General features: G+C 39.8%; 1 protein-coding gene across 3 annotated transcripts in view; it reads left to right on the top strand.

Moving 5' to 3' along the window:
• Positions 1-27387, top strand: part of Cbp53E (Calbindin 53E) — a 359196-nt gene that overhangs the window by 190621 nt on the left and 141188 nt on the right. For all 3 annotated transcript variants that reach the window (XM_083113520.1, XM_083113521.1, XM_083113519.1), the window contains exons 3-4: positions 3249-3334; positions 26661-26750. In XM_083113520.1, coding sequence (XP_082969646.1) covers positions 3249-3334; positions 26661-26750 — 176 coding nt within the window. The remainder of the gene's footprint in view (positions 1-3248; positions 3335-26660; positions 26751-27387) is intronic.

Genomic DNA, 27387 nt, shown 5'->3' with positions numbered 1-27387 from the left:
TCCGGAAGAATTTCAATTCGGTCCGGGAACCTTTTTTCCGGAAGAATTTCAATTCGGTCCAGGAACCTTTTTCCGGATGAATTTGAATTCGGTCCGGGAACCTTTTTTCCGGAAGAATTTCAATTCGGTCCAGGAACCTTTTTCCGGATGAATTTGAATTCGGTCCGGGAACCTTTTTTCCGGAAGAATTTCAATTCGGTCCAGGAACCTTTTTCCGGAAGAATTTCAATTCGGTCCAGGAACCTTTTTCCGGAAGAATTTCAATTCGGGCCGGGAACCTTTTTTCCGGAAGAATTTCAATTCGGTCCAGGAACCTATTTCCGGAAGAATTTCAATTCGGTCCAGGAACCTTTTCCGGAAGAATTTCAATTCGGTCCAGGAACATTTTTTCCGGAGGAATTTCAATTCGGTCCAGGAACCTTTTTTCCGGAGGAATTTCAATTCGGTCCAGGAACCTTTTTTCCGGAGGAATTTCAATTCGGTCCAGGATCCTTTTTTCCGGAAGAATTTCAATTCGGTCCGGGAACCTTTTTTCCGGAAGAATTTCAATTCGGTCCGGGAACCTTTTTTTCCGGAAGAATTTCAATTCGGTCCAGGAACCTTTTTCCGGATGAATTTGAATTCGGTCCGGGAACCTTTTTTCCGGAAGAATTTCAATTCGGTCCAGGAACCTTTTTCCGGATGAATTTGAATTCGGTCCGGAACCTTTTTTCCGGAAGAATTTCAATTCGGTCCAGGAACCTTTTTCCGGAAGAATTTCAATTCGGTCCAGGAACCTTTTTCCGGAAGAATTTCAATTCGGTCCGGGAACCTTTTTTTCGGAAGAATTTCAATTCGGTCCAGGAACCTTTTTTCCGGAAGAATTTCAATTCGGTCCAGGAACCTTTTTCCGGAAGAATTTCAATTCGGTCCAGGAACCTTTTTTCCGGAAGAATTTCAATTCGGTCCAGGAACCTTTTTCCGGATGAATTTGAATTCGGTCCGGGAACCTTTTTTCCGGAAGAATTTCAATTCGGTCCAGGAACCTTTTTCCGGAAGAATTTCAATTCGGTCCGGGAACCTTTTTTTCGGAAGAATTTCAATTCGGTCCAGGAACCTTTTTTCCGGAAGAATTTCAATTCGGTCCAGGAACCTTTTTCCGGAAGAATTTCAATTCGGTCCAGGAACCTTTTTTCCGGAAGAATTTCAATTCGGTCCAGGAACCTTTTTCCGGAAGAATTTCAATTCGGTCCAGGAACCTTTTTTCCGGAAGAATTTCAATTCGGTCCAGGAACCTTTTTTCCGGAAGAATTTCAATTCGGTCCGGGAACCTTTTTCCGGAAGAATTTCAATTCGGTCCAGGAACCTTTTTTCCGGAAGAATTTCAATTCGGTCCAGGAACCTTTTTTCCGGAAGAATTTCAATTCGGTCCAGGAACCTTTTTCCGGAGGAATTTCAATTCGGTCCAGGAACCTTTTTTCCGGAGGAATTTCAATTCGGTCCAGGATCCTTTTTTCCGGAAGAATTTCAATTCGGTCCGGGAACCTTTTTTCCGGAAGAATTTCAATTCGGTCCGGGAACCTTTTTTTCCGGAAGAATTTCAATTCGGTCCAGGAACCTTTTTCCGGATGAATTTGAATTCGGTCCGGGAACCTTTTTTCCGGAAGAATTTCAATTCGGTCCAGGAACCTTTTTCCGGATGAATTTGAATTCGGTCCGGGAACCTTTTTTCCGGAAGAATTTCAATTCGGTCCAGGAACCTTTTTCCGGAAGAATTTCAATTCGGTCCAGGAACCTTTTTCCGGAAGAATTTCAATTCGGTCCAGGAACCTTTTTCCGGAAGAATTTCAATTCGGTCCGGGAACCTTTTTTCCGGAAGAATTTCAATTCGGTCCAGGAACCTATTTCCGGAAGAATTTCAATTCGGTCCAGGAACCTTTTCCGGAAGAATTTCAATTCGGTCCAGGAACCTTTTTCCGGAGGAATTTCAATTCGGTCCAGGAACCTTTTTCGGAAGAATTTCAATTCGGTCCAGGAACCTATTTCCGGAAGAATTTCAATTCGGTCCAGGAACATTTTTTCCGGAGGAATTTCAATTCGGTCCAGGAACCTTTTTTCCGGAGGAATTTCAATTCGGTCCAGGAACCTTTTTTCCGGAGGAATTTCAATTCGGTCCAGGATCCTTTTTTCCGGAAGAATTTCAATTCGGTCCGGGAACCTTTTTTCCGGAAGAATTTCAATTCGGTCCAGGAACCTTTTTCCGGATGAATTTGAATTCGGTCCGGGAACCTTTTTTCCGGAAGAATTTCAATTCGGTCCGGGAACCTTTTTCCGGAAGAATTTCAATTCGGTCCAGGAACCTTTTTTTCGGAAGAATTTCAATTCGGTCCAGGAACCTTTTTTTCGGAAGAATTTCAATTCGGTCCAGGAACCTTTTTTCCGGAAGAATTTCAATTCGGTCCAGGAACCTTTTTCCGGAAGAATTTCAATTCGGTCCAGGAACCTTTTTTCCGGAAGAATTTCAATTCGGTCCAGGAACCTTTTTCCGGAAGAATTTCAATTCGGTCCAGGAACCTTTTTTTCCGGAAGAATTTCAATTCGGTCCAGGAACCTTTTTTCCGGAAGAATTTCAATTCGGTCCAGGAACCTTTTTCCGGAAGAATTTCAATTCGGTCCAGGAACCTTTTTTCCGGAAGAATTTCAATTCGGTCCAGGAACCTTTTTTCCGGAAGAATTTCAATTCGGTCCAGGAACCTTTTTCCGGAAGAATTTCAATTCGGTCCAGGAACCTTTTTCCGGATGAATTTCAATTCGGTCCAGGAACCTTTTTCCGGAAGAATTATAATACGATCCAGGAAACTTTTTTCAATGTAACAATACGCAACTTGGACCGAATTTAAATTGTGTGTGAAATACGGTTCCGGTCCTGCAGCGAAACCCAATAGAACCCATTATAATTTATGGATTCCTGGACCTTCAACAACCCTGAGGATAAGGCATAAGCCTTAATCTCCGCCACACAAAATAAGAGATAAGTAAGTAAATAAAATACTATGGGGAATTGTGGTTGTCTTTCGTGTGCCTCACCAGAAGGTCGCCTCTCACATCCCAGTTAAAGACTGGGGGAAAAAGATTGAATGCTTGAGTGGAAAAAAAAAAAGACTGTGAAATATGTTGAAGAGCCAAAGAAGGGGTCTGCGTTTAATTTCTTTGTGCGTAAATTCCTTGTGTTGTGCTACAATCTGAAAGAATTTTTTTCTACTTTTCAGGAAACGGATACATTGAAGGAACAGAACTAGACGGATTCCTGAGAGAGTTTGTGTCCAGTGCGAATGCCACGGATATTGGACCAGAGGCAAGTATCTCTCTTTTGCATCTCCTGCAAGTTTAATGTGCGAGGGCCGTTGAAACGTTGGGTGGGAATATCTCCAGCTGGCTGCACGAATCTAGCTAGCAAGCCTACCAATGTTGTATAGCGTGACTGGTAGGTTGTGGGTAGAGATGACGTCAGCGGCTCGCTGTTTTCGGGAGTTATGACTCGCTCCGAAATTAGTAATACAGAACAGCCAGAAATATTACCAAGATAATCTTGCTCTTATGTACTTTGCGTATTCAGACATCTTAGTGCTGTAATAAATAGTTTTGGCATGGTATTTGTGGCAAAGAACGCTTTAAATTTTCTCACTCTATTTTTTCTTTATCTTCGATTCCCCTTCCCTATTTCGTTATCTTTCTTGCATGTTCTATTTCCTGCAGTTCTCTTTCAGTTCCTTTACCTATCACTCTCTCTATTCTTACTCTTTATTTTTCCATTTTAGTTCTGGTTTTCTTCCCGACCATATTTTTCCTTCTCTCGTCTGTGTCTTTGTCCCTTTTCTCTTCCCTCTCTCTATTTGTTTCCTCTCCCTTTCTATTTTTCCGCTTTGCTTCTACTTATGGCTCTCTTCTTTACCTTCTCTCTCCTTCTCTCATCTGTTTCCTTGCCCCTTTTTTCTCCTCCCTCTGTCTTTATTTATATTCTCTTCTCCTCCCTCTTTCAGTTTTCCTCTCCCTCCCTCTTTTCATTATCTTCTCCCTCTCTCTTTTTCAATTTCCTCTCCCTCCCTCTTTTCATTTTCCTCTCCCTCCATCTTTTCATTTTCCTCTCCTTCCCTCTTTTCATTTTCCTCTTCCTCCCTCTTTTCATTTTCCTCTCCTTCCCTCTTTTCATTTTCCTCTCCTTCCCTCTTTTCATTTTCCTCTCCCTCCCTCTTTTCATTTTCCTTTTCCTCCCTCTTTTCATTTTCCACTCCTTCCCTCTTTTCATTTTCCTCTCCCTCCTTTTCATTTTCCTCTCCTTCCCTCTTTCCATTTTCCTCTCCCTCCCTCTTTTCATTTTTCTCTCCCTTCCTCTTTTCATTTTCCTCACCCTCCCTCTTTTCATTTTTCTCTGCCTCCCTCTTTTCATTTTCCTCTCCCTCCCTCTTTTCATTTTCCACTCCCTCCCTCTTTTCATTTTCCTCCCTCCCTCTTTCTATTTTTCCGCTCTGCTTCTATTTTTGGCTCTCTTCCCTACCTTCTCTCTCCCCCTCTCATCTGTTTCATTGTCCCTCTTTGCATCCTTATTTATTTCTGTCTGTTTATCCTCTCCCTTTCCGTTTCTGTATTTCTTTCTCTCTCCCTCTCACTTTCCTTAACTACTTGTTTCCTTTTCCATCTCTTCCCCATCCCCACTTTGTCATCTCTCTCTACCTCATGTACACACACTCACTCTCTCTTTTTCCCCTATGCACTAGAGACAACAACGACGTACAACGTAATTGCATTCCAGGGGAGTGTTTATGTTGTTCCAGAGAGAATAGAAATTCCACAACTTCGCAGTTTACGAGACTCTTAAACTCTCTCGTCGGAAAATTGCAGAGTGCCAGCGCGGAAGGATATCTGCAGAAACTTTACTTGTTCAGAGTCCTTTTTTTTCTCCAGGCTCTTCTTCAGAACTTTACACCTTCATAACGGTTCGGTGGAAAGCCACAAACGGGAGTTCTTCAGAGTTCTCCCTCCCTCCCATGTCTCCTCATCTTCAAGAAGTGAAACTACTTTCTTCCTCAACTGTATTCGCCAATCAAAAGCGGTTCTGATCACTGAACTAGTTAACTTTACATTATCACGCAATTTGAGCAAATGAGGCATTTAATGATGGTTAGGTACCAACCTGTGTGTTGCAATCTGACACGTCACCATAAGACACAACTTCAGATTCATCTGGGTCATGTATCTTCATTTAATACGACAACATACCAAAAGAAACTTAAGTCTTCAGTAATATCTTCATATTGTCCACCAAAGATTGAAAATAATTATTTCGAAATTATATTTTCCTCCAACTCCTGAACTTTGCTTTCTGTAAGAATGAAGGGTTTTGGTTTTTCATTTACAATGATAATACATTCAGTATTTGAAGAGCGTCGTAAAGTACATCTAATTTTGTTAATTACTTTGTCAAATGTTTTATCAATCGTTGAAGCTTGGATCTCCCGCAAGCCCGTCCGTTTCGACTTTTTCTTTAAGACAACAAGGCAATATATCTCTCAACTTACTCTTCCTTCCTCACTGTCTTTCTTCCTATGCTTTTCTGTATTTTCTTTCTGTCCTTCTTTGTTCCTCCGTCACTTTCTTTCAATCTCTGTCCTTCTTTCTTTCTTATTCTGTTGCTTTATTCTATTTTCTTTCTTCCTGTTTTGCTTTCTTTCTTACTATTTTGTTCTATTCCATTTTCTTTATTCCTCTTGTTTTTCTTTCTTAGTTTTATATCTTTATTCTACTATTTCCTTCTTTCTCTGTTTCACTGTCTCCTTGTTCATCTCTTTTTGTAGGCTAGCCATGTAAGTGTTGTGTGTAATATTTTTGCTTCACTCTAAACACTGGCGTACGTAAGATTGTTTCTGGTTGTGAGGAGGGTCAGGATACACAATAAAAACATTTCGTAATTACAATTGTTAACCTACATTTTGAAAGTTGCTCAAAGACAAAAAAACGGTAATATGGGATCATTTTTTATTCTTTTTTATTTTCTCACAATTTCTGGCGCGCTGTAGCCCCCATTAACCCCCTCATGCATACGCTAGTGACTAATTGATTTTGATGGTGTCTTATGGAGGATATTTGGGTAGACTAAGACCATTTCAAGTTGGGCTACAGCCCTTCTCGGTCACTCGATAGTGAGGCCCCTGAATTCGATGTCAATTTCTTTGGTGTGATTTCTGATTAGGCAACGTCAGTGCACGGATTTCGCATTGCTTAAGTTTACCTGTGTAAGCGTATAACCTTACAGGTATAGTGTATGCTAAATACTTCGTTATGGACAAGCGCTTGTCGAAGGAATATTTCGGAATGTGGGTTACGACCTCTTAAATGGAACACTAATGGGGCAGAGACATGCAAACTTGGCTCCCAGACAAATAATTTTGCAGTTTCTTAAAATAGCTCCGTTGCAGCTATCGTTAAGGGCGATGCTGGAAAATGCATCCATCAAGTTTGCAGAAATAGCACGGCACCACACATTTTTAGGTACTTGAAGGATGAACGAGTAAGCTACTACAAAAACATGTATGCATTTTTTTTACTGTACTGCACATATATTGCAAAAATTTACTCCCGTGTCAATGTCTTCTTTTAACAAGCCCTATGAAGAGACTAACTAACTAACTAACTCTCTAGCCTTCTTAAACCCGAAGGTTCATGGCTACAGAAACATAGGTTTTCCATCTGTCACTATCTTGAGCAAGATCTATATACTCTTTTCCATCCATTTAGGTCCATCTCAACGTTGTCCCTCCATCTTCGTCTTGGCCTTCCTACAGGTCTCTTACCATCAGGTTTCCCAACAACAATCCTCTAAACTCCTCTTTCCTCTCCCATTCGTGCCACATGGCCTGCCCACCTAAGTCTTCTTGATTTAATCATTCTAATAATATCTGGACATGAATACAAATTATGTAGTTCTAAATTATGTAACCTTCTCCACTCACCTGTCTCCTCATCCCTTTTAGGTCCAAATATTTTCCTAAGGATCTTATTTTCAAATACTCTCAATTTATGTTCCTCTGTTAATGTAAGGGACCAAGTTTCACACCCATATAATACTACAGGCAAAATTAATGTTTTGTATATATTAACTTTTAGTTTCTTAGATATTAAACGAGAAGACAAAAGTTTATGAAGAGAGAACTAACATGCATTTCCTGAATTAAGCCTACTTTTTATTTCCTCTTTAATATAATTTTCGCTTGTTAATATTACTCCTAAGTATTTGAATTTGGAAACTGGTTCAAACGAGTTGTTATCAATAATTAGATTTTGATTATTACCTAACACTTGGTTTCGGCCTGTAAGCATATATTTAGTTTTCTCTTTGCTAACTTCCAAACCTATCTTTTTAGCTGCTTTGAAAAATATTTTAGCATTATTCTTAATTGTATTTATATTATCCCCTAATAAGTTTACATCATCTGCATATGCTAACAACTGAATCACACCGTTTAATTTTAGTCTTTCGTTAGTTTCTTTTACCTTCCTAACAGCATATTCTAAGGCAAAATTAAAGAGCAATGGAGATAATGCATCTCCTTGTTTTAACCCATCATGAATTGTAAATTTGTCAGACACATTAATACCCACACGAATTTTACTTCCTGTTTTACTGGTGCATACTTTTATCATACTAACAAGCTTCTTAGAATGAAGAGACTCTTGTGTAAATGCAACGTCATTAGTGGTAGCTATGGATCTCAACGCCATATCAGCAAGTCACACAATCTCAACATATTGCAACTACTAAACATCATTCACACACACACACACACACACTAAGAATAATGAATAATAGTTCAAACTTCATCTTTTTGCTCATTCAACACACACATGTGATTGTTCATGCTGACATCGTGTTACTATTCATGGCCTACCAATAATGACGTGTTTAACCAAAGTCTGCACAGATCTGGTTATAATAAAGCATTGTCTTGTCCGGTATAACACCTAACCACGAAGGGAGGTATATTGTTTTCCTAACCTTACACTGTGCCTAAACTCACAAGTAGTGTTAATATATATGAAATACAAGTACATTAGCGTAGATCTTGAACAAGCTATGTATTCCTATTTCGTAATGGAAGATTTGAATTCAATATATCTTGAAGAGCACGCAAAACAAAAAAGTATCGTTAATGTTATCTCAAGACTGGCAGTTATAATGGTCATACGAAGACTGCATTCTATAGACACAGTAATAAATTGGATGTAATAATTCGAACCTGTAGCACCCTTTCTTGCTCAACACCAATTCTAGCATAAATACGAGTATATCAATCCTGATGCATCAATCCTGGGCATCAGAGCCCCACACATCTTTTATCACTAAAATTCAAAATATCATCTTCTTATTGAATCGCTGCTTACTTTGATGTTTATATACAGGGTTTCTATAAATTAGTTATATAAAAGTAACCGTTAATTGTGAAGGAAGTGTATGTGTAACAGAAATGGTTTATACATCAATGAATACAGCATATCTTCAAGTTTATTGTCGCACGTTGTTAGTTTCAGACGCCGCCACTAGAGGCTGAGCATTTGTTTATCTTACACAAGTGCAGACTTGGATTGGTCGTGGTCAAACGATTCCGGGAACCTCATGGATTTCTCTATCTGGAGTTATATTGGGTGCGTTGCGAAAGTCTTAACGAAACAATTGCATTCAACGAAAATAACTGGGCTCGTGAATCTGGTGAAACCAGTTATTTTACAGACTTATGGGACACTCTAGGCGAAAGCGCAGGCGCAGCGTTTTGTTTAGTTTCCACATGGCGTCCAGCGGAAGGAATGCCCATTATGGCAAAAATAAACTCTGCTGTGGACGCTGTTACTCATTTTAATCACATTCTAAGAACGGTTAATGCATACTCATCTTGTGAATGTTGCTTCATATCGCTATCTGTTAAAATTATAATACAGTGCAGTTTGAATCCATCAGCACGCGCGTTGTCTGAAGGCAGCAGACGATTCTCACCGAACAAACCAGCCTCCTGGCCCGTGCGTTTGGTGAATCTCGTTCTTGCACGAAACGCACGGAATGCGACTTTTGGGACAGTATTATGAAACGCACAGAAGCACTTATGGGACAGCCAGTTACCATAACTCGTTTAACGCGTTAAACTCGTGCGACTTTCGGAAAGGGCCCAATAAAGAATGTGTGTTTGATCCCCCTCTTCCCAGCAACGTCGACAAGGTGGCCACGGAATCGTTCCACCACGACCAATCCAAGTCGGTACTTTACTTGTGTAAGATAAACAAACGCTCACGCCTCCAGTGGCGGCGTCTGAAACTAACAACGTGCGACAATAAACTTGACGATATGCTGTATTCATTGATGTATAAACCATTTCTGTTACACATACACTTCCTTCACAATTAACGGTTACTTTTGTATAACTAATTTATAGAAACCCTGTATGTAGAGTTATAAGAAATACAAAAATTACCATCATTAGAAGAACCAATTCTTACATGAGTATCGCACACATACTTTATCATTCACTAAACCCCTAGAACATCGTACTAATGTTTCAACAATGGTATTTTTTATTATAGAAGTGCAGTTATATCTATAGTTTCGGGAAATGTTACTTAAGGTAACATTAAATTCTTTTAATAGCAAATGTTATACATCACTGCTTAGAATCTTTACACATGCCCAATATAAAATTATACGTACAATGCTTTCTTTAATTGATTCAGTGTGACTTGGATGAAAAACAACAGAAAATAGCAGTTTGTGACTTGTGTCTTTTCCCGAACACCCTAGTTATAGTAATTGTAATAATTTATACTAGTAATAATTACCATCATTGAATTTTGCCTCCTGTGTACGTTACTTTCATGATTTTATGAACAAAAGTACAGTAAAACCTCGTTAATCCGGACTAATGGAGGGGGGATAAGTTGACCGGTTTAACGAAAATCCGGATTAACTGAAATAACCTAAAAGAACAGTAGAAAGTGCATTAGAACTCCGTTTATAGCAACAAGACACGTTTATTATGGTGTATTAAAGTGCATAGGTCTAAATACACTATACAGTACAGTACAAAGTCTGCGGGAAAGAGAATTTCATCAGTGGTTGACTGCCTTTTCTTTGGGAAGTTCTCTTGTTGACTTCTAGCCACATTTAAAACCTTGCTCTTTGCCTTTTGCCTGTCCGGATTAAGCGAAGTACGGCTTATAGGGGTTCGGATTAACGAGGTTTTACTGTAATACAGAAACCCTAGCGAACGATGTAATTTATTTTCATATTTTGAAAGAAATATGTGATGCGAAGGTACAGATTTGCCCATTTCGGTTGGCACTCGTGACATCATGAATATTTCCCGCCATTTTTATGTACGTTGGCGCCAAAAAAGGGCAAGGCAACGTTTAAGGTTTTTTTCACTTTCAAAAGTGCCCTGAGGTACTAATTACAAGCTTCACCTGTTTTCTGCAGCTTCTATGATGGGAAATTGTGCGGAAAACTTGCGAAAACTTTGTTCTTTTTTTGCGACGATGATGAAATACCGAAGGAATAACACACTGGAATATTCAGAAGAGAGTGAATCACTAAAAAAAGGTGTTGTGGAGGAAAGTATACATGAGATAATAGTTGTTTTATAAATATTTTTCCTCACTTCTAAAGAAATCACAATTTCGGCTTTAAAGATTATTAAAGAAACTTCTTCACAATATCAATTTTTTCCATTATTCTAAGGCATTTTCTCTCTTTGTTGACTTTACATTGTTCTTCCGAAAATAAATACTACTCTCTTGGTTTTATATATTTTTAGAGCATCCCTAACTTTCTATTCTTTGTTTTGTTATTGAGATTTAAATTTTTAACAACTCTTTATTTTCTGTTATCTTTAGAACTGGCACTATTTTTTTTTATCTTTTTATGATGTCTCATATTTTTACCTTTAATTTTACGAATATCCTATTTATAGCGGTAATATCTGTTAATTTGATATTTTACGGATAATACTTTCAGTCTTTTTTCTTTGATAATATCCCTTATTACCAGTATTTTTATATTTTGTCTCTTCAACCTTCTATATATATATATTTATTTCCCTCCATCTTTGTTTCTCTCTTTTTCTCTCTCTCTTTTATCTTCTTCTCTCCCTCTTCTCTCTCTCTCTCTCTCTCTCTCTCTCTCTCTCTCTCTGCCTGTTTGTGTGTGTGTATGTGTTCTTACTCTTGTTTTCTCTCTCTCTCCAGTCTCCAACACACACACAAACTCTCTCTCTCTCTCTCTCTCTCTCTCTCTCTCTCTCTCTCTCTCTCTCTCTCTCTCTCTCTCTCTCTCTTTCTTTCTCTGCCTGTTTGTGTGTGTGTTCTTACTCTTGTTTTCTCTCTCCAGTCTCCAACACACACACAAACTCTCTCTCTCTCTCTCTCTCTCTCTCTCTCTATGTCTGGCTCGCTGTCCATCTTTACTTATTTACTTCTCTTCTTTCCTCTTGTTTTCTTCATACTTTTTCTGTCATTCTCTCACTATCTCTCTCTCACTAACGTTTTCTTCTCTGACTTACGCACTCGCTTTCTTTCTTTCTTCTCTTCTCTCTGCCTCTGATACTCTTTTTCTTTCTTCTTTTTCTCTTTCTGACACTTTTTTTCCTTCTTTTCTCCTTTTCTCTGTCTCTCTGACACTTTTTCTTTCTTCTCTCTTTCTATCTTCATCTACGCCTTTCTAAATATCCTGCCTTTCTGTTCCTTCTCTGCATTTTATCTGTACGTATATTTTCTTAAGGCTTCCTACTCTAACTAACATTTCTTACTCTTGAGACTATTCACGACAATAAGAATGAATTATGTTCATGCGAGACTAATGATGAGACACACACAAGGAAACTCCAATGATTCATTGATTGATTTGGTGTTTTAAGTTCACTTTATGCACAGTAAGGCTAATCGGGACAGGACCTGCAATTTAAAGTGGGATTCGAACCACTTTGTCCCTCCACCGGGTATCGAACCCGGGACCCCTTGATTACAATGCAACGACGCTACCACTGCACCATCGGGGAGGCCTCTCTGGGAACTCCAATGGCCAGGGCAGGATTCAAGAGCGTAACCTGGTGGCGAGAACGAGAATCGACCACTGAACCTACTCGGCAACAGAGGCGACCATTTTCGATCTCCTTCATCTCCATTTCTCCCGATCTCGTTGAGGTTTTTTCTTTTGGCTGGAATCGCGAGAGGAATCCGACCGCCGGCGCGAAATATTCCCGAGCGGGAATTCCCCCCGTTCCCGCAGCCCTGCAGCAGGCGGGATCGATCCCTGAAAGAAGGCCCAGGGCCGGCCGGGATGATGGCGGAGAGGGAAGCTCCCTGCGGCAACTACTTTCTACGGCGTGTTAATTAGCGGTCGGTCGAAAGTGGCCGAGGGACAATGTCCTCTTTGTCCCGCGCGACGGTGTCCCGCCGAGGCCCGCGGGCGTTTGGTAATTGCGTTAGCGGTCCTCTCTGTGCTGAAAAGGACGGCGCCTTTGAATTAAAGATCGAGCGGTGGTCAAAGAACGCAACGTCGCTTAAGGGATCCTTGCTGTTTAATTCTGTTTACTCGTAATTCAGTTTCAAGGATGCACTTAATAGGTAACATATCAGTTGATGCAGTGACAGCCGGCGGCAACTATGATGGGTAGTGTCAACGTGATCAAGAAATCGAAAAAAAAACCGACCTCTGCAATGGCCTCCCGCCCCTTCCTTGAGGTTGCACCACTGGCCAAGATGTTTATCCTCGTTTGGTAACGTGGAATACAACATGTGTTTAAGTAATAACGTACTAATCCGATTCATCTTCACTCACTAACCTATCTTTATACACTACAGGACACTTCCCTAAAAATAAAACAATTACAAGAGGAAAGGAAAAACAACTCCTATCACCTTCTCCTTCCCATGCACACGTATTCTAACTGGATGTCGAAAATATCTTTGTTATGAAAATAAATTGTCGAGATGCCAAAGGAAACTCCCATCATCATAGGATTTTTTACTTTTATATTTTAAAAAAAGTCTGGATGGCCCTCTTGGTGCATCAATCTATTATCAAAAATGTTCATTTAACTTTGAAAAAATACTAGGTTCGTTTCTCTAAAAATAGGCAGAAATTACTTCCTGTCTTACAAATCAGTCGTATTTAGCGACTTTTCTCTGAAGGTGGCAACTGTGTCAACGCTGCGATAGTTCCCTCACCGTGCCAGGCGAAGACGGGCACGGTTTCTTATGTCTCTTTGTTCTCGGCTCAACCCTCTGCACGTGTGTCAACTTGGTTAGGTCCATGGGTTAGGCCAGCTCTAGCGCGGCATGGACTGTTGCCTCGCGAGGGTACGAACGAAACAGCTGGCGATGCAGTCAGGAGGTTGGGGCGGTCGTCACGTCAGCTTGACCGATTGCAAGATTCGAATCTCCTTGTCTGTAAACTATCAATGCATTCTTTTAACAATACTTGGCGAGGTATGCGTTTCCTCTGAGGGTAGTGCCATGGCACGGCGGCTCTACCCCTTGAGCCGCCGCTGAGTTGATCGTGTTTTGTTAGTATAACTAACTCTGTAGCCTTCTTAAACCCGAAGATTTATGGTTGTAGCAACACAAGCCTTCTATCTGTCCCTATCCTGAGCAAGATCAATCCAATCTTTTCCATCATCATGATGTTGTTAGTAGTTCGGTACAATTAGAGCGTCTGACTGCCACACGGTAGACCCGGGTTCGATTCCAGCTGTGGGTGACTGCAGGTGGGAACTTTCCAAGGGCGCCGCAAGGAGAGCAGCAGTGCTCAAAGTGGGGGATGCTATCCCCCAGTTAAGAAAATTCTCATAAAGCATCCCCCCAATAAGGTAATTTGTATAGGCATCTCCCACCCACTGCATTTTCTCCATGTTGATCCATACAAGCATCACCCCACCTCTCTCCCCCACACTAGGCAAAGCAGCCTCCCCCACCCCCAGCTGGACATCTTCACTTGGGGCACTGGGAGGCAGAGTTAGATCTTTCCCTTCAGTCATAAAAACTCCAAAATGACACACAAGGTTTTTAGACAACTTGGATGTAGGTTATTCTCTCCAGTGATGCTAACAGTGATCAAATTAGAAGTGTTACTTTTGAGATATAGACTTCTGAAAATGGGTCTAAATTTATGAATGAACTACATTTTGGAGGGAGGGGGTTATGGATGGATAACTCAAAATATACGTGAGCAGGCAGGATATAATTTAAACAGCTTTACGACATGCCCTTAGCCCATGAACTGGAGAAATGCCAGCCTCTCAATGTCTCAATGCAATAGTTACAGCTTGATAAAGTTTGGGACAAATTCAGCACCGGGATTGAAAAAGTGCCATTCACAGAAGCAAACCTGGCGCCCCGACCAAACTAATGAATCTAAAACTTTGCAGGTCTCCATGTGGGACACGTAAGCACAACCAGTAGAAGTTTCCTCTAAATTGAAAAGGGTCCTCTAGGCCACTTGACATGGAATGACCAAAATAGTATTTCTTGCTAGAAAAGTGACTAATGTCAATGGTTTCTTTGTGTAAAATTTGTAATTGTTCTTAATGATATGCACACATGTTCAAGAAGATGATTCCGAATAAAGAAAAATAAGTTAGAAGACTCGTTTTGCCCTGTGGACTCTAGGATGGAATTATTTTGGAGAATTAGGGGTATGATTTCTGATACGTCATTTTGTATGTTCGTCTCTATGAAGCTATTGATAACGTAATTGCATTATGCTATAGAAATATTGCTACTGGAATTATTAACATATAAGAAAGTAGTATCACTTTAATACCGGGTGTCCCAGAAGTATTTCCCTGATAACAAACTTTATTAAAAATCCGCTATATGCAATGTAGAGATGTGAAAGTGGTGCCAAAATGTTGGAAAACTAACCAAGTTTATTTGTTGCAGGTTTGAGTAACGTGGTATGAGATGAGATGACTATATGAATGAGTATATCAATAATAATGTATTTTTAATTATAGTTTTATGTATTTGTTTAGAGAAACAAATGCCTAACTTCAACAGTAACATGCATTGGTCCCCCTCTTAAATTTTTCCCAAATTTTATATATAGGTAGCTCAGAGTGTGTACTAATGTCTGATGAAAACTTAGGATGGGCGGTTTAGATACAGGGCGATAAAAATTATTTGCATCAAATGACATTAAAAATTAATCTTATTCAAAATGCTTATGTACAGGGTGTTCCATTTACAACGCAACCTAGAGTTGGGATAGTACAACTTTTGAACCGGAAGTGGTACACATATAATCCAAATTGAAGCCTTGTTCATGCATATATTTTTAAACCGGGGAACAATGATTGGATTTTATTAATGTCCACGAAGTGTTACCATATGTAATAGGAAGTGTAAATATTTTTTTTATATATATAAAGCATGAAAAATGGCACATAACACACATGTACGGACATGCCGTCGTAATTTTCAGTTTGGTTAGGTGAATTAGCTCGGCATCTATGGCAGTGACAAAAGAAATGTTCTTTTCTACAGATAGCCAATCGGATGAGGCGTCTTTAAGTGGGAACTAGGAAAATCGTTGTTTTTTAGAAATTAAGACTGTGCATTGGCAACACTGCTGGTTTTTTAGTGTCACAAAAGGTGTGTTTAGAAACTGTATACATCATGCAATTACTGAAAACAATAAAAAAAAATAAACTTGGAAATTTTCATGAAAATAGTGTTACTTAAATGCACCTGGCAACCTTGCGATGAATCAGGAATGGAATTTTGAGCTTTACAGCAGATACTGGAAGTGCCCGCCGTTTTCATCCAAACACAGGTTCACCCGTTTCACCATGTTCTCAATGGCTCCCCGAATGTTTGTTTCCAGGTCTTGTATAGTTCGAGGATTTTTTTTGTATACCTCTTGCTTTAAGTAGCCACAGAGGAAAAAAGTCAGGAGGTGTTAAGTCAGGGGAGCGAGTGGGCCATAAGTCTTTACTTATTATCCAGTCACCAAAAAAGTCTTGCAACATGTCTAATGTTTCATTTGACGTATGACATGTTGACCCGTCTTGTTGAAACCAACAATCACGTTCGTCAATATCCAGCAAAGAAATAAATTGCGTGATAAGTACACGGTATACTGTGTCATCGACTGTCGTGTGGAAAAAAAAGGTCCGAGTATTTGGGGCCGTGACATTGCGCACCACACACCTACCTTTACGGGATACAACTGTTGTTCTTGCAACACATGTGGATTGTCATTTGACCAGTATCTGGAATTCTGGCTGTTGACATAACCATTAAGATGAAACCAAGCTTCATCGCTGAAGAACACCTTGTCCAATACATTGATTCCTTAGTCTCGAATAAAAGATTTGAACCAACGGCAATATTTCCTTCGGGAATCCAAGTCTGCCATCTTAAGTTCTTGAACAACCTGTACCTTATATGCGCGTAGGTGCAACATTTTTAAAGCCCTGTAAGTCGTTGGTGTTGGTAAATTTGCTTGTGCCGGAAGCTGACGTACAGATTTCCTTGGTGATTGTGAAATACGCTGTTGAACGGTTCAAAGAACATCTTGGGTAAGAGTATGCCTTTGTGTATCGTGTTTTTTTGGTGTACGGATCCCGTCTGACGAAATTTTGAAACAAGTCTACATATTGTTGACTTATCTGGAAGACTAGCATTGGGAAACTATTCTTGAAATTCTGCTCTCACTGTGGCATATGAATTGGAACGAAAATAATGTTCAATAATGAAAACCTTCTCCTCTGTAGAGTACCTCATTGCACCAAACAAGAATAACTTAACGGTAAATCAATAAACACAAAACAGAACACAAAATGAACCTTACAAGGAGACCAACAACACACAATAACAATACGCACTGACGACCGAGCGCGACTGGCCTTTCCTCTGTTTCTTTCCAAGCGGGGGAAAATGTAATATCATCGCATGGTTGCCAGGTGCATGTAAGTAACACTATTTTCATGAAAATTTCCAAGTTTCTTTTTTATTGTTTTCAGTAATTGCATGATGTATACAGTTTCGAAACACACCTTTTGTGCCACTGAAACACCATCAGTGTTGCCAATGCACAGTCTTAATTTCTAAAAACAACGAATTTCCTAGTTCAACCTTATAGACGCCTCATCCGATTGGCTATCGGTAGAAATGAACATTTATTTTGTCACTGCCATAAATGCCGAGCTAATCCACCTAACCCAACTGAAAATTACCAAGAGCATGTCCGTACATGTGCGTTATGTGCCATTTTTCGTAAACAAAATATATTTACACTTCCTTTACGTATGATAACACTGCGTGGACACTAATGAAATCCAATCATTGTTCCCCAGTTTAAAAATATATGCATGAACCAGGCTTCAATTTGGTATAAGGATTATATGTGTACAACTTTCGGTTCAAAAGTTGTACTATCCCCAACTCCGGGTTGCGTTGTAAATGAAACACCCTGTATTTAGAACAAAGCCTGAAGTACAATATATTTTTAAGCGTTCGGTACATTACCTACTACATGACTGTCGTATTTAAGATTTCATTTTCCGAGCCATAGTATTGTGTTTGAGGATGCGTACGTGTCTAGAACCGTCAGACTCAAATATTGCAGTCGGCCACCTTGGCGGAGTGGTTAGCACATCGCGCTGCGACTCCAGGGATCCCGGGTTCGAATCCCGGCCTGGGCATGGATGTTTGCGAGTGTCCATTCATCAATTTCATCATATCATCACTCATCCCCATCTTCGCAAATTAACCAAAAGTGGCACAAGAAGCGAGGTAAAATAAAGCAAGTGAATCAATCAATCAATCAATCAAATATTGCATTGCGGTTAGGTTATTCATAATGCAAATGATAACAGCATATGACGGAGGGGAGAAGAGAATTGTGGAGTTTCTATTGGAGGCAAAACACTTGTTCAACAAATAATGCACTTACTTGTGTTTTCTTCAAATGCAGAAGCAACAAACCACACGTGTTATACAGGGTAACCAGAAAGTTTTTCCAACATTTCAAAGGTTCATTACAAGGAAACTATTACTGTTACAGCTGCATGGTTTGTGGCCAAAGAGAGAACTCATAAGTTTTTCCTTTGTTCTAGGTAGAGGCTGAATTGATATAGGAGGCGCTGCAATCACTGGAACTCAAAATGGCGTCAGTGCAGGAGAACGCTCAATGTGTTATATTGCATCATCAGACCAAATCACCTATTGCTGTACAGCGTAATTTTAGGAGGGAATATGGAAGGCCATCACCTGATTACACCACCCTCGTCGGGAGCTTTCAGTTCCAGCGATTGCAGCGCCTCCTATATCAATTCAGCCTCTACCTAGAACAAAGGAAAAACTTTTGAGTTCTTTCTTTTGCCACAAGCCATCCAGCTGTAACCGTAATAGTTTCTTTGTAATAAACCTTTGAAATGTTGGAAAATCTTTCTGGTCACCCTGTAGTTCTGGTCAGCTGTCATATCAGATTACTAGAATCAAGACTATTCATAAGCTACCATATTTATTTTTTTATTAATTAAAGGCTTTGTTCAAACGTATGGGGGAAAGCAGTCGCCCTTGACACCCTCCCTTTTATGCGCTTGTTTCTTTTCGACTTCACTTTCCCACGGCTATAGCTCCGTAAATAGGTGGTCATATTTCTCTGAATCGTAGTTCTTTCATTAGCATGCACTGTTAATTGCACATTATTCACTGACTAGTACTTCTGTTTTTGCCTAACATTACCTTTGGAGAGAGCATCTTCAGGTGAACAGATTTGTTTTTGCCGGTGATGGGAATCGAACCTACGACACACTTGTCTACGGTGCGCTAACTGCTCCACGACGATGTCTTGTTCTTGTTTTAAGTCCATTTTATGCACAGATAGGCTAATCGGGGATTGACGTGCAAGTGGGCTGGTTGGTTGGTTTCGTGGTTTAAGTCCACTTTATGCACATTAAGGCTAATCGGGACTGGACCTACAGTTTAAAGTGGGATCCGAACCACCGGATATCGAACAGGGAACCCCTTGGTTACAAGACTACGACGTTACCACTACGCCATCGGGGAAGGCACGGTGATGACGTAACTGCTGATATTGAAGACGACTTACGTATAGAACATATTTACATTAACATACAAGGATCTAGGAGGTGAAACATTAAACATATCGTAGCTCTTTTCATTAACGTAGGCTGGTATATAGGGGGATACCATTTTCTGCTGCTGGTGTGGTGATTCATAAATGTATTGTAAGCTTATAGACTGTATTGTGAAACTGGGCCTCCCCGATGGCGCAGTGGTAGCGTCGTTGCCTTGTAATCAAGGGGTCCCGGGTTCGATACCCGGTGGAGGCACATAGTGGTTCGGATCCCACTTTAAACTGTAGGTCCAGTCCCGATTAGCCTTACTGTGCATAAAGTGGACTTAAAACACCAAATCAAACTGTATTGTGAAACTGCTTTAGAAATAATTTTCTAATTGACAAAGCTGCATTTGGTGGAGTTCTGCGTGTTGAAATTATTTGAAATAATGTCATAAAAACAGATCACTTTATTACTTGATCCTTTTTTATTTTATATGTTTAATTAATTAATTAATCTGATTGGATCGATCGGGTTCTAGTGTCATGTATTTTGGTAATGTTGTGGATGTCTATGTACGTGCGTATTCTTGGCCGTTGGGTAGGTAGGTGCGTCGCTGGACAGCCGACCAGCGGAAAGTTCCCAGTAACGGTTAGGTGATTAGCGGGGCCTATAAAAGGAAGGGAAGGGAGCAGTCGGCCTCAGATGTGTTGGTGCAATACGGCGAGGTAAAGAGGTGTCTTGTCTCTATGGGGCGAAACGAAGAATTTTCTTGATAATATGAATCGGCTGGACACTAACCTCTTTTCTTCATTTAATTACACACACTTGATCAATTTCCCATAAATTCAATAGTTCATCTCATGTGGGAAACCGGGTACACACGTACACATATCTTCAGCCACCTTTTTTGGTAATGAAGGGTTATCTTTTTTTTACTCGTGGAACCAGTGGCTACACGAGTTCACACACTCTCTTCGGGAAGGGGGGACAGGGTACACTAAAATGAAGATTTTGCGAATAACGGCCAAGAATTAACTTATGTAAATATAATATGAATGAACCTTATATACACAGAGTGTTCCGTTCAAATCTCCCTAATTTCAATAAATTACTGTGAACGAAGTACGATGAATTGTGAAATAACTGTAACACCAAATGAAAGGCCAGATCTTCAAGTTTTGTTTTCATGACTTGAAGTTGTCCGTTTGCTCACTACGCAGCGCCACGGTCGCATAAATAGAAATGGCGACTGTTGAACAACGCGCGCAGGCAGTGGTGTGGTATGCTGAGACAAAATCTGTGATTGCAACGCAACGAAATTTCAGACGAGTGTACGGAAGACTGGCACCTGATGCTAAATCAATTAGGCTGCGGTTTAGTAAGTTTCTAACAACCGGCAGTGTGCTAAAACAATCTGGTGGAGCTCGTCGTCGTGTGTCTGAGGAAAAGGTGGAAGAAATTCGAGCGGGGTTTCCATACCAAATTCTTTGCGACGCGGCTTATCATCTGACTTCAATTGTTGCACAATCTGCACTTTATACGGATACAACCAAAGCCGCTTGTGCAGAACTCGATGCATTGTTGTTGGAGGCACATTGAATTGCCTAGATGCCTGGAGGATGCATTTACTTGGGTTTCTCTAAAACCCCGCTCGAATTTCTTCCACCTTCTCCTCAGACACACGACGGCGAGCTCCACCAGATTGTTTTAGCACACTGCCGGTTGTTAGAAACTTATTAAACCGCAGCCTAATTGATTTAGCATCAGGTGCCACTCTTCCGTACACTCGTCTGAAATTTCGTTGCGTTGCAATCACAGATTTTTTGTCTCAGCATACCACACCACTGCCTGCGCGCGTTGTTCAACAGTCGCCATTTCTATTTATGCGACCTTGGCGCTGCGTAGTGAGCAAACGGACAACTTCAAGTCATGAAAACAAAACTTGAAGATCTGGCCTTTCATTTGGTGTTGCAGTTATTTCACAATTCATCGTACTTCGTTCACAGTAATTTATTGAAATTAGAGAGATTTGAACGGAACACCCGGTATATCTAAAAGGAAATGGGCGTTAAGTTATAATTTGAAGAAGTACCTGTCTATTGTCTAAACTAGCATCCACAGAACTTCAGGTACTGCAAGTTTCGAACCTAGGGATAAGGATTCAAAAATGTATGGTTGTGTATATTGTGTATGTTGCTGAGAATCGCCTTAATAGCACAAACTATACCTGTACAATGTTTTCGAATATCCTGAAAGAATAGCCAATGCCACTAGCGGCGATTAGGAGAGGCAGTTGCGCCCCCTACTTTTCGCAACTTTTTCCTCCGCACGTTATCTACAAAGGGAAATATACTGTATTTGCCCCCCTACCCCGGTTTTGGAACCCAATCGCCGCCACTGGGGTAATAAAATGTGACGTAAGGAGCTTTGGAGTAGGGTTCAGTTGGTTTTTGGCGCCTCTAAAGAAAACACTTCATGATTCTTTGCTACACAGAATTAATCCTCCAATTACAGAAGGCGTAGGCTGACTTATATACGAACACACATAATACAAGAAAACATATACACCTATACTTGTATAGACCTAACGTACATTACGCGGGAAGTTTGTAAATATTTTTTATATCTATAACTAGAAATATACTAACATTGATATTTAACAATCCCTATTCTAACAGTATTTCGTATTTTATTCTTCTTTATAGTACTGAGTTTATTATTATTTTATATCTGCCAAAAAGAAGTGAAAAATCTATATATTCGTGGTTTGCAGCAATGATATTGTAACTGTGGCAAATTCTATTTTTTTGAGAGTTCAATTTTTGAGATCTTAGAAGTCAAAATATATCTATTGCGCAGAGTTTTCTTATATTAAATTGTATTTGATCCGAAAGATCAAAGCGTACTTTCCCCGTGTATTCTCCACATGCTGAAGCAAGCAATCGCACTCGTTGTAGTCTTAATATCTCTCACCAGATGTCATATGAGATAACTGGAATCCAGAATATTCATACGACACCATATCAGTTTGTTCCAGACGTTCCGAGGAATGTCACTCTTTCCATGTTCCCTTTTATACTCTGCTTCGCTTTCTCAAGTCCGAAACTCCGTAAATATCCCATTGTCGCGACATAAACTACACTTCCTCGAAGCATCTGCCACCATTTTATCTACACTGTGTCACAGAACGGGTGATCTCGCACCCAAGCTGCTAGTTTACGAGCCGCCGCTGACCTGTTATTATTCAGAGATCCATCTGGTGCCAAGCGAGAGGACAAACACGTCTTCCCACTTGTTAATAATTCAAAACGTCCCATACCGGTCCCTTGACAGTTGTTGTCCGGATATTTATGAAAGCAGATAACAGAGGGCAGTCATTTTTCTCTATAGCCATACTTGACTTTTCTCACGAGATTCTGTAGAAACTAGGCAGCACTTCCTCTGCGTTTACGTCACAACAGTCCACCAACGAGAGCCCTTTGTTTTCTTCCTCTTTACAGTGTAGTTTGGAGATAGTTATGTTGGACGTTGTTGCAATTCTCATATCTCATATCTCTATCACGTCGCTTTTGTTCTGTTAAGCTTCAAAAACGTCGTTTCACGAACAAAGAACGGAAGTGGATTTGGTAACAGTATTGTATAGTGAAAACACATTTCACTCGTTTATTTCCTAATTATTTACATTTGTACTTACCTGTTATGCATAGCGGAACATTTTTGAACGTGGGATTTTGCTTTTTTCACTGAAAAAAGCGTAATTTTTCACATTACAAGTATTTATTGTTCGTTGCTAATTCGCGGGCAAATCTTGACTCACGTTGTCTATCGTCAGCTGATATGCAGTGTTTCCAAACTTATTAACCGAAAAATGCCGCACAGAAAGTTTCTAAGTGAAAATTGATCCACAAACCATTCACGGAAGGTTAGGTTAGGCAAACATAGAAAATTAAATTTGAAAAAAAGAAACGCTCACACGTCATCTTGTAAAATTACCGCGTGGTTGCTACACTAATAGGGGGTTACGTAATCGAACGCACGGAACATTTGCTTCACGTAGTCGACGGTTATGGTGGCAAGCTATCGTGCATCGGAGATACATTAATGTCGAAAAATACATGATTTACCGGCCGAATATTTTGAACGAAGGGAGAAAACACTTCCACGAGCTTCCAAAAGTCTACAGAAACTCAATTCCGTAAGTAGTTTCTCCTGTAAATTTGAAGAAATGTGTTTTCACTATACCATACTGTTACCTTGGATTTTCCAGTGGTGATGCAAATTTTAAACTCCGCCCCCCCCTTGTTTCAAGGGTTGCAGAAGCGACAGGATATGCGCTTCATAAAGAGTGGAGGAACAATAGGACAAGCATCTATACTCTGTCCCTCAAATCTATGGAGCAACGCCACGCAGAACGGAAGAGAAGGGTAGGAAATGAGTTAGTTCAGACACCAGAGCCTCTTTAGTCTGCAAAATGCAGTTCATGGTGTTTTACTTGGAATTAAGGGTGACATTTGGGTCACCTCTTATGCTCAGATTGGCTTGTATCGACAGGTTAAAATAGTATCTGAATCACTATGTGGCTCCATCGGGTTTCGAATCAGGGACCCATTGATTACAAGGCTATGACGTCATCGGGGAAGCCAGATTGAAGAAGAGAATAGTCGATAAAGCAGATTAACTGGATGGCCGAATAAGACGGAAACAATTTGTATTTATCTTGGAGCTTTCAGACCGATGCGATATGGGGATTTCACACACAAGCGACACGACCTCCTCCTGGAGATTTCACACCGAAACATACGCGCCACGTGTCACTTGACGATTTCACCAAACGCAGGTTTGTCCAGCTTGACATAGCACTACGATGTGAAACGTTTGGCTCGTCAGGATGCGATATGTGTCACGTGTAGCTTCGGTCTGAAAGCAGCCTTCAGTCTAAAGCAAAACATTTTCCCCATATGCGCGGCACGATGCACGGTATTGAGAAAACAGTCGAGACTAGATGAAACGGCATCGTACCATTCCGTAGCCAGCCGTTAGAAGTAACAATTTTTTTAGGAATTTTAACTGAATCTAAATACGTAGCTGTAACACTGACAGAATTACTTTTTTGTGATAGAAGTAACGTCATCAATTTTTACGTTGCTACACTTAAATTGTTTACTTAATATTTTGTACAGTGGTAACGTCTTCGCCTTGTAATCAAGGGGTCTTGGGTTCGATACCCGGTGGAGGCTCATAGTAGTACGGATCCCACTTTAAACTGTAGGCCCAGTCCCGATTAGCCTTACTGTGCATAAAGTGGACTTAAACCAACAAATCAATAATATTTTGTAACTTGGAAAAAAGCTGAATTTGGCAATCTTGTTTCCAACTGTCTTCCTGGATGCTAAGGTGAAAGAATTATCTTGGAATCACCTAAGACATGGAAGCTAGGCTTCGTTGCATGCTAAATTTAGAACAACCACGCTTTATTGCAGTTCGGTATTTTTAATTGCACTTGAGGACTTCGATGTTTTGTTTCATTTTTCATTTATTTGTTGCAACATATTCTATGATGACCTAATTATGTACCACAGACATAAATTAAACACATGTAAGTGTTAATATATTTATTCTATCACTGATACTATGTATAATATGTTTGCAAGTAAATTTCCAGCAGAAAGCAATTGTAAAAGTATCTTAGTTATTTTTCAAGTACCTGTAACTCTGGCTGAAATGCTTCCAAAACGAGTAACTGCAACTCAGTAACTTTTTGAACCAAGTGACTGCAACTCATTTACTTTTTGAACCAATTATCTGTAACTCAGTTACTTTCTGAACCAAGTAGCTGTAACTCAGTTACTTTATGAACCAAGTACTTTTAACTCACTTTTTGAGCCTTGTAATTGCAACTAACTGTAACTCAGCTACTTTTTGAAGCAAGTAACTGTAACTCAGTTACGTTTTAAGCAATTTACTGTAACTCAGTAACTTTTGAAGCAAGTAACTGTAACTCAGTAACTTTTTGAACCAAGTAACTGTAACTCAGAAACTTTCTGTACTAAGTAACTAACTCGGCTACTTTTTGAAGCATTAACTGTAACTCAGTTACTTTTTGAACCAAGTAATTAACTCGGTGACTTTTTGAACCAACTGTAACTCAATAACTATTCGAAGCAAGTAACTGTTACTCAGTAATCTTCTGAACCAACTAACTGAAACTCAGAAACTTTTTGTACTAAGTAACTAACTCGGCTACCTTTCGAACCAAGTAACTGTAACTCAGCTACTTTTTTGAACCAAGTAGCTGTAACTGAGTGACTTTTTGAAACAACCAACTGTAACTGAGTGACTTTTTGAACCAAGTAACTGTAACTGAGTGACTTTTTGAACCAAGTAACTGTAACTGAGTGACTTTTTGAACCAAGTAACTAACTCGGTGACTTTTTTGAACCAACTGTAACTCAGTAACTCTTCGAAGCAAGTAACTGTAACTCAGTAACCTTCTGAACCAACTAACTGAAACTCAGAAATTTTATGTACTAAGTAACTAACTCGGCTACCATTCGAACCAAGTAACTGTAACTCAGCTACTTTTTTGAACCAAGTAGCTGTAACTGAGTGACTTTTTGAAACAACCAACTGTAACTGAGTGACTTTTGAACCAAGTAACTGTAACTGAGTGACTTTTTAAACCAAGTAACTGTAACTGAGTGACTTTTTGAACCAAGTAACTGTAACTGAGTGACTTTTTGAACCAAGTAACTGTAACTGAGTGACTTTTTGAACCAAGTAACTGTAACTGAGTGACTTTTTGAACCAAGTAACTGTAACTGAGTGACTTTTTGAACCAAGTAACTGTAACTGAGTGACTTTTTGAACCAAGTAACTAACTTGGTGACTTTTTTGAACCAACTGTAACTCAGTAACTCTTCGAACCAAGTAACTGTAACTCAGCTACTTTTTTAAACCAAGTAACTGTAACTGAGTGACTTTTTGAACCAAGCAACTGTAACTGAGTGACTTTTTGAACCAAGTAGTTGTAACTGAGTGACTTTGAGAACCAAGTAACTGTAACTCAGAAACTTTTTGTACTAAGTAACTAGCTCGGCTACTTTTTGAAGCAAGTAACTGTGACTCACTTACTTTTTGAAGCAAGTAGCTGTGACTCACTTACTATTTGACGCAATTAACTGTAACTTAGTAACTTTTTGAAGCAAGTAACTGAAACTCAGTAACTTTTTGAAGCAATTAGCTGTAACTCGCTACTTTTTGAACCAAGTAACTGTAACTCAGCTACTTTTTAAGCAAACTAACTGTAACTGTTACTTTTAAAATGTAACTTTCCCAACACTGCTATTTAGTTCCAGCATCCCCCATGGAAAATAAGAATGTTTCCTTCTCTCTCTCACCCTGACATTCGTCCTGTCATGCATCTGCATTCACTGCCAGCCTGACACTCTAACTCCCCATTTCCCAGCCATATCTTAATCCAAGCGTAATGAACTGTCAGCTCTCCCATAATTCCGCATAATACAGTGATTCACAATTCCTGTTTTCTCTCTTCTGCAGGCCGTTTCGGACTCAATGTTGCAGGAGCTGAAGCAAGTCTTCATGGAGGCCTACGACGACAACCAGGACGGAAAGATCGACATACGAGAGGTAAGTAAACAATTTACCCATGGTTCCTTTGTGCCTTCTTGTGTTAAAGTCGAACTCTCCATATTGTAATGTCCTTGACCATTTCACTTTTGGTATTTTAAGTTAATTCAACGTGTACTATTTCGGCAAATGTTAATTGCGTCACAGATGATGGGGATCATTTGTGGGGTTCATACCAGGGTTGTCAAGGGTCCAGAAACCCATAAATTCTAATGGGATCTATTGGGTTCCGCTGCAGGACCGGAATCTTTTCTCGCACAATTTAAATTCGGTCAAAGTTGCGTGTTGTTTCATTGAAAAAATAGGTTCCTGGACCGTATTTAAATTGATCCAGAAAAAAGGTTCCTGAACCGAATTTAAATTGATTCAGAAAAAGGTTCCTGAACCGAATTTAAATTGATTCAGAAAAAGGTTCCTGGACCGTATTTAAATTGATTCAGAAAAAGGTTCCTGGACAGAATTGAAATTGATTCAGAAAAAGGTTCCTGAACAGAATTTAAATTGATTCAGAAAAAGGTTCCTGGACCGTATTTAAATTGATTCAGAAAAAGGTTCCTGGACAGAATTGAAATTGATCCAGAAAAAGGTTCCTGAACAGAATTTAAATTGATTCAGAAAAAGGTTCCTGGTCCGAATT

The sequence above is a fragment of the Lepisma saccharinum genome, chromosome 27 (assembly GCF_977018435.1).
Source record: "Lepisma saccharinum chromosome 27, izLepSacc3.1, whole genome shotgun sequence".
NCBI classification, from domain to species: Eukaryota; Metazoa; Arthropoda; class Insecta; order Zygentoma; family Lepismatidae; genus Lepisma; species Lepisma saccharinum.
This window is presented reverse-complemented; position numbering and strand designations above follow the sequence as displayed.